General features: G+C 28.0%; 1 protein-coding gene across 1 annotated transcript in view; it reads right to left on the bottom strand.

Annotated features, from left to right (window-relative positions):
• The window catches only part of LOC106681126 (carbonic anhydrase 2), a 157,209-nt gene extending 151,328 nt beyond the window's left edge, over positions 1-5,881 (bottom strand). The window contains exon 1 of the mRNA XM_067045012.1: positions 5,766-5,881. Within this exon, the coding sequence (XP_066901113.1) occupies positions 5,766-5,808 (43 nt within the window). The 5' untranslated portion in view covers positions 5,809-5,881. The remainder of the gene's footprint in view (positions 1-5,765) is intronic.
• Between the last annotated feature and the right edge of the window lie 1,489 nt (positions 5,882-7,370).

Below are 7,370 nucleotides of genomic sequence, written 5' to 3'. Positions count from 1 at the left end.
GGAATCTACGAGCAGTTTCTTGTCTTTTTAGTCTTGTATGAGGATTCCATGTCAGTCGTTTGTCGAGATGTAGTCCTAAGTAACGGATCTGTTCGACAGAAATAAGTGGGGTATTACTAAAGGATATTGTAGGGAAAGAGGTCATGGGTTTACGTCGAAGAGTAAATGTGTCCAAAATCTGAAAAATTATTATTTACAAAACTATTATCCTTCCTAATCTTCACTATAGATGCAAAACGTGGTATTTTACACTAAGGGAAGAACAGCGGCTTAAGGTTTTTGTAAATTAAGTATTACGTAAAATATCGTAATTTTACGTAAACATTTTTCACCCACTTTTTTGACCAGATTGTTCATCCATGCAAAAAAAAAAAAATATATTTCTTCCACAAAATAAAATAAACTCCTGTTTTTTCTTTCTATCTCTATCAGCTAAACCTCTTCAGAATTATCAGTTGGACAAGCTCTATCTAAATAAACACTTTTCCGTATTATCATGATTACAAAACTGGTTTTAATATTAGTAGTAAATAATTATTTCAACACACGTATATATATATATATATTAAAAGTAAATAAATATATCATTGAGAGAGATTGGGTTTTCTTTATTGGTTGAAGTATGGTAAGGATAACGTATTTAAGATGCTTCAAGATTTTAGCGATATTTACAAACATACATGCTAATATGCACATATATTTAAGATAAAATTTGTATAACATAAAAAAAAAAATTTCTATACATATAGGATTTTCAAGTCATATTCCACATTTTCAAAGTTAAATAAATGTATTTTCTAAAACAAGAACTACTTAATACGATAAAATATAGAAAATAAAATTCGTAAAGGATAAAAAATATATATATAGCATTTCCGAGTCATAGTCAACCTTTTCAATGTTACCTTTTTTTTATTTTCTCGAAAACGACATTTACGATTTTGATAATCTTCACATTATTAACAAAACTTCTAGAGTCAACGTTTGGTGTAAAAATGGTATAATTTGGTTTTAGTTTGTTACTTTTGTCAAAACTCGGTCCTATTAATGTCTTTATTTCGTACAAATTTTTTCATCAACGTTTCGGACCTCTTTTAATAATAATAGTAAAAATACTTTATTTATTCTGGGACGAGCCCCTTGAGAATAATACAGAGAAATCGACAGATGATGAGGGCTGAGAAATATAAACAGTCATTATAAAAAATAATTATAGGTTACTTTCTCACTTTTATCAGTTTAACAATAAAAAAATAAATGAATAAATAAAAAAGAGAAAAGAAAACGATGCAAATTTATCAAACGTTTTAATTTCGCTTCTAAATCCCCAAAGACTCCTCCCCCATAATATAAGCAATAGTTTACACTTATGTTTTTTCTTTTTTTTCCTTTTTGTAACTGAAGTGTTTGTATCTTTTTTAGCCCTGACGAAGCCCTGCAACGTGGGGCGAAACGTTGGCTCAATAAAATAGTATAATTATACACGGTCAATCAATAATCTTCCAGGAAATCAATTAAAGTTTAGAGGAAGTAGCAATGAATCTCTATCATGCCACCCATAACATTTTTTTAATTTTGCAAGGTGTCATATTAGCTTATTCTCTTTAATCTGAATACAGCTGTGAATTGATTAAGTCAATAAAAAATATATATACATTAATAGCTTGAAGGTTTAGTCAAAATTAAAAAATAATAATAATAAAAAAATAAAAAATAGAAATAGAAACGGAAAAAGTTAACTTTGATTGGAAAATGATTTTTTTTTCCATTTTTACATTAATTTTGAACACCATATTCATTGCTATGAGGTTCGAATATTGAGTAAAATTAATATTTTATGGTCTAGATTTTATTTAATATGGGAGAAAACATAACTATGTTCTTTAGCTTAGAGGTTTAATTAAAACTTTCTAAAAAAATTAATTCGGAAATATAAACGGAAAATGTTAAATTTGGCTTTAAAAAAGTTTAATTTGACATAGAAATTTTAATTTTCCATAAATAATTGTCATTTTTAACAATAATTATTTTTACGGTTATAGCAATGAAATTTTTCATATATTATACGTTGTTTATTTTTTATATAATTTATGTTCATTTGATATATGACAAAATAAATTCACAAAATTTTAAATTCTAGTTGTTGAGGTAAAATTATTGAATTTTGAAAAATATATCTCTGGAACCATATTATGTCTATTAGTACACAAATTAGAGCTCGTTAAATGTTTTTTTTAAAAAATCATTTATAGTACAAGAGCCCAAGAGGACAAAGAAGGCAGTTATCTCACCTCAATTTTTGACAACTTTAATGAAAACTATGTATAATTAATAGTCAAAATTCATGAGTCTGATAATTATAGATAGGGGGAATAAAAAATGGCGGCTTTTTCAAAGCGATAAAAAAATTTAATTCTTCTTTCGGAGCTCAATATCTTAAAAAGTAGGAACAACACAAGAAAACCTAAAAGAATGACATTTAAAGATGAGCAAATTTGCTAAAATATGAGCCCTAAAAGAGTTATTTTATTTATTGTTATAAATAGTTCTCGAGATATAGCTTATGTCATAAAAATGTTGTATGGGACATACTGAAAGATCTGTAGTTAGTAAATTTATTTTGAAAAATCTACATCTCAAAAACCATTTGACGTACAGATGTCTATTAGCACTCAAATTAAATCTAGTTTAATTAGCTATAAAGTAGTTTCTTATTTATAATTTCTTTTCTTATTTATCTGTTACTATTACCCTTTTCATTTACTATTTATAACCTTTAATTTTTCTTATTATATCTTACGTTTTTACATTTTATACCCCTGTTATTTTACACTTATGTTTTTTCTTTTTTTTCCTTTTTGTAACTATAGTAAGATTCATGTATAGGGTAAAATAATGATTTTATGGAATTGATATTAATTTGTAAAAAAAAATATTAAAATGTTCTTAGGTTCGAAGGTTTAATTATAATTTCCTAAAATAAAAAATAATAATAATAATACAGAAATATTAACGGAAAAGTGTAAATTTAGCTTTAAAAAAAGTTTAATTTGATTTGAAAATAAGTTTTTTTATTTTACAGCAATTTTGTACCCAATTTACCTTCTTACTGAAAGAAGATAGTTCACCGTATGAAGTAGATTGTAGTTAGATAGTCCGGGTGAAGTCAATAAACGTACCAAAATAGTAAAATAAAACTATTTATTGTTAACCAATGTGTCGGCCCAAATTGCAGGACTTCGTCAGGGCTGTCAGATCGAAACAGAGATGTCAACTTCCATTTATTATTATTATATCCGTTGAATATGACAGACGAAGTGGGCCGAAACGTTGGTTAACAATAAATAGTTTTCTTTTACTATTTTGATACCTTTATTAACCGCCACCCGGACTATCTTCCTACAAAATAATTTACGTTCAGGACTGTAAGGTTCGAATGTTTGCTAAAATAAAGATATTATGGTGTTGATATTAATATGACTAAGCTATGGCTACCACGAATATTCCCGGCAAAACGTACAAAAAACTAAAAAGGAGCTGGATGTGGGATCTCCTTAGCTAACTAATAAAATAAATTAAAGCCAAGAGGTAGCAATGGGTACCATTGCTCTATCATGCCACTCATGTAATTTTTATAATTTTGCAAGATATTACATTTACTGACTGTCATCAATCTGAAGACAGTTGTGAATTGATAAAGTCAATAAAAAAAATACATTAATATGAGAAAAAAATATTAAATTTAAACTTTATAAAAAAAAAAAAATAATAATAATAATTAAATAGAAACGGAAAAGGTTAAATTTCACTTTAAAATGCCCCCCCCCCCCTCCGTTTTTACATCAATTCTGTGCATAATTTACGGAAGCGACCGTAAATTATGTAAAAAATCGATATCAAAACGAAAACAAAAATTTCAAGTTAAATTTAACCTTTTTCCGTTTCTGTTTCTAATTTTTTTTTTAGAAAGTTTTAATTAAACCTCCAAGCTTAAGAAGGTTTTAATTTTTTCTCCCATATTAATGTGCATATATTTTTTATTGACAGGTCACAGATGACTAGATAATCAGCAAATACGATATCTTGCAAAATTAAAAAAAAATATATGGGTAGCAGGATAGTTATGATTATTTTATTTCATTAGTTATACAAGTAGATCTCACATCCAGCTCCTTTTTGTCAATTCTGTTGACAATAAAACATTTCTTATTTATTATACATTGGTTATGTTTTATATAATTCATGTTCACTGCAGTAAGGTTCGAATGTTGGATAAAATAATGATAATGATCTTATAGTTTTGACATCTGAAAAAAAATTAAAAAGTCCTTAAACTTGGAGGTTTAATTAAAACTTTCTTGAAAATTATGTCAGAAATAGAAACGGAAAAGTTTAATTTGGCTTGAAAAAAGTTGTTTACATCAATTTTGTACATAATTTACGTTCACTTTAGTAAGGTTCCAATGTTGGATAAAATAAAGATTGTATGGTGTTGATATAATATGGCTACCACGAACATTCCCACCACGTACCGAAGGCTGAAAAGACGTTGGATGAGGGATCTCCTTAGCTAACCAATGAAATTAATTAATGTTTAGAGGGGGTAACAATGGGTATTTATCATGTCATTTTTGTAATTTTGCAATTTATCACATTTTCTGATTGTTTTCAATCTGAAGATAGCTGTGAATTGATAAAGTCAATACACATTAATATGGGGAAAAAATTAAAACGTTCTGAAGCATGGAGATTTAATTAAAAATTTCTAAAAATTAAAAATTAGAAATAGAAAAGGAAAAGGTTAAATTTGACTAGAAAAATTGTAGACTTGAATTGTTTACACCAATTTGGTATTTAATTTTATTTATTTATTGTAATAGGTAAATTGGATGAATGTTTCAAACACTTGAAAATCTTGGGAAGCTACCACCCAATGGTGGTACTTCAAACTTTAGTTTAAATAGAAGGTAATCCTTACAATCCAAAATCCTAAATGCTCCTTACTTTGTCACCAATAAAATCATCCACAATGACTATAATGTTCCATTTGTAACCGATCTAGCCCGAACCAGATATCAATCCTTCCATTACAAACTACCTAACCACTCAAACCCATTAGTTTCTAATCTTGCTTCCTCTTTTATTCCGGACAATCCTCCGAGGCGTCTGAAAAGAAGATGGCCTCGAGACCTTATATTGTAAAACTGTTTTTAGAGTGCTACCAATGGGTAGTTTCTTTACATGCTTGTACCATAACATTATGATTTCCTTAAAATTTACTTGATGTATTTTATGTACAGTTGTAAATATCAATAAATAAATTAAAAAAAAAAAATTAGAAGGTCCCGTGGCCAGCGTCTTTTCAGAAGCCTCGGAAAATTATCAGGGATTGTTAAAGATAATATATTAAAAACTAATAGGTTAGAATGGGTTAGGAGTTTGGAATAAAAAGACTCATATCTATTTTGGGCCAAATCTGCAACGAAAGGGATGTTAAATTATATACATTTATGTTCACTGTAGTAAGGTTCGAATATTAGATAAAATAAAAATTTTATGGTTTTCATATTAACTTGTGAAAAAATATAATTTTATTTCTAAAGTTAGAAGGTTTAATTAAATTTAAAAAAAAAAAATGCTTTCATAAATTACCAATTAATTAATATTTCTAACTTAAATTATATGATTACTTTCTTATGTTATGTACAAGCCGTAATATCGAAAAAAATAAAATAATATATAATAATATGAGTATATAAACTTGCCGATTGCGTGTACGAAGATAAGAGCAGAGAAGAGAGGGGCCATATCAAACCTCGGCGGCTGGAAGAGAACTGACTGAAGATACTTGCTACCCGCCGCGTTGTATCATCCCCACCGCGCCACCCTCTGTCCATCAGCTTCCTCCGCTCGTATACAATAGTACAAGAGCCCAAGAGGAAAAAAAAGGCAGTTATCTCACCCCAATTTTTGATTACTTTAATGAAAGCTATGTATAATTACTAGTCAAAATTGATGAGTCTGCCAAGTATAGGTAGTGGGAATAAAAAATGGCAGCTGTTTCCAAAGCGATAAAAAAAAACTATTTTTTCATTCGGAGCTCTATATCTTAAAAACTAGGAACAACACAAGAATACTAAGAGAACGTCATTTAAATAAGAGTAAATTTGCTAAAATATGAGCCCTAATAGAGCTATTTACGTTAAATAGTTCTCGAGATATAGCTTTTTAAAAAGCAACATTTCATAAAAATGTTGTATGGGACGTACTGAAAGATCTGTAGTTAGTAAATTTATTTTGAAAAATCTACATCTCAAAAACCATTTGACGTACAGATGTCTATTAGCACTCAAATTAAAGCTAGTTTAAATTACCTATAAAATAGTTTATGATCTTTATCTTCGTAGGAGTAATAGTTTTTATGAAATTTGCTAATATAAGATAATATAAAAGTTGTTCGGACAAGTTTTGATATATTTATATTTATATGCAAATTTCATAAAAACTACTACCCATAAGAAAATAAACCTCGCGAACTACTTAATAGCATATTAAACTAACTTTAACTTGTGTGCTTATAGACATTAGTACGTCGAATGGTTTTTGAGTATAGATATTTTTTATAAATTCACTAACTACTAATCCTTCAGTGCATTTTTTATAACATGATTCTTTTTTAGAAAGCTATATATCGAATACTATTGAAGATAAATAGCTCTGAGCTCTATTAGGGCTCATAGTTTAGTACATTTTCTTTACTATGACTTTCTCTTAGCTTTTCTAGTGCTGTTGGTAGTTTTTAATATGTTGACGATTTGAAACAGCCGCCATTTATTATTCTTCCTACCTCTACTTAGCAGACTCATCAATTTTGTCTAGTAACTAAAAATAGTTTTTATTATTCAATTAATGGGGTGAAGTTTTTTTTCTCCTATTGGGCTCTTGTATTATCAGATCCCAGCCATAAAAATAAAAATAAAAACTTGACTAACCACCACACAAGCAATGAGAGATGCATGTTAGAGAATCAGACGGAACGTTTTTACTTTATTTTTGTCGACCTAGAACTTGTAAATTATTTGACAACTGGAATATAAATAAATAAATTCTCGAGGAGCAGACAACCTTGGCGAAACCTAAAACATACTTCGAGGAAAGTGACAATTGCAACAGATCCTCCTGATAATTCTGAAGAGTTTTTCTTAATTGAAAAGTAACAAACAATTTAACGCTAATTTTTTAAGCATTTTTACATAAAATTACTAATAGAAAAGATAAACATAATATGTTTTCTTATAGGAACGATAGTAACTTCAATAAATAAATTAATAACTATCAATAATAATAAACTTTTCAATTCCCTATCAAAA

The sequence above is a fragment of the Halyomorpha halys genome, unplaced genomic scaffold, assembly GCF_000696795.3.
Source record: "Halyomorpha halys isolate HHAL.00 unplaced genomic scaffold, Hhal_1.1 Scaffold311.1, whole genome shotgun sequence".
NCBI classification, from domain to species: domain Eukaryota; kingdom Metazoa; phylum Arthropoda; class Insecta; order Hemiptera; family Pentatomidae; genus Halyomorpha; species Halyomorpha halys.
The sequence above is the reverse complement of the archived record's forward strand: the minus strand, read 5'-3'. Positions and strand labels throughout refer to the sequence as shown.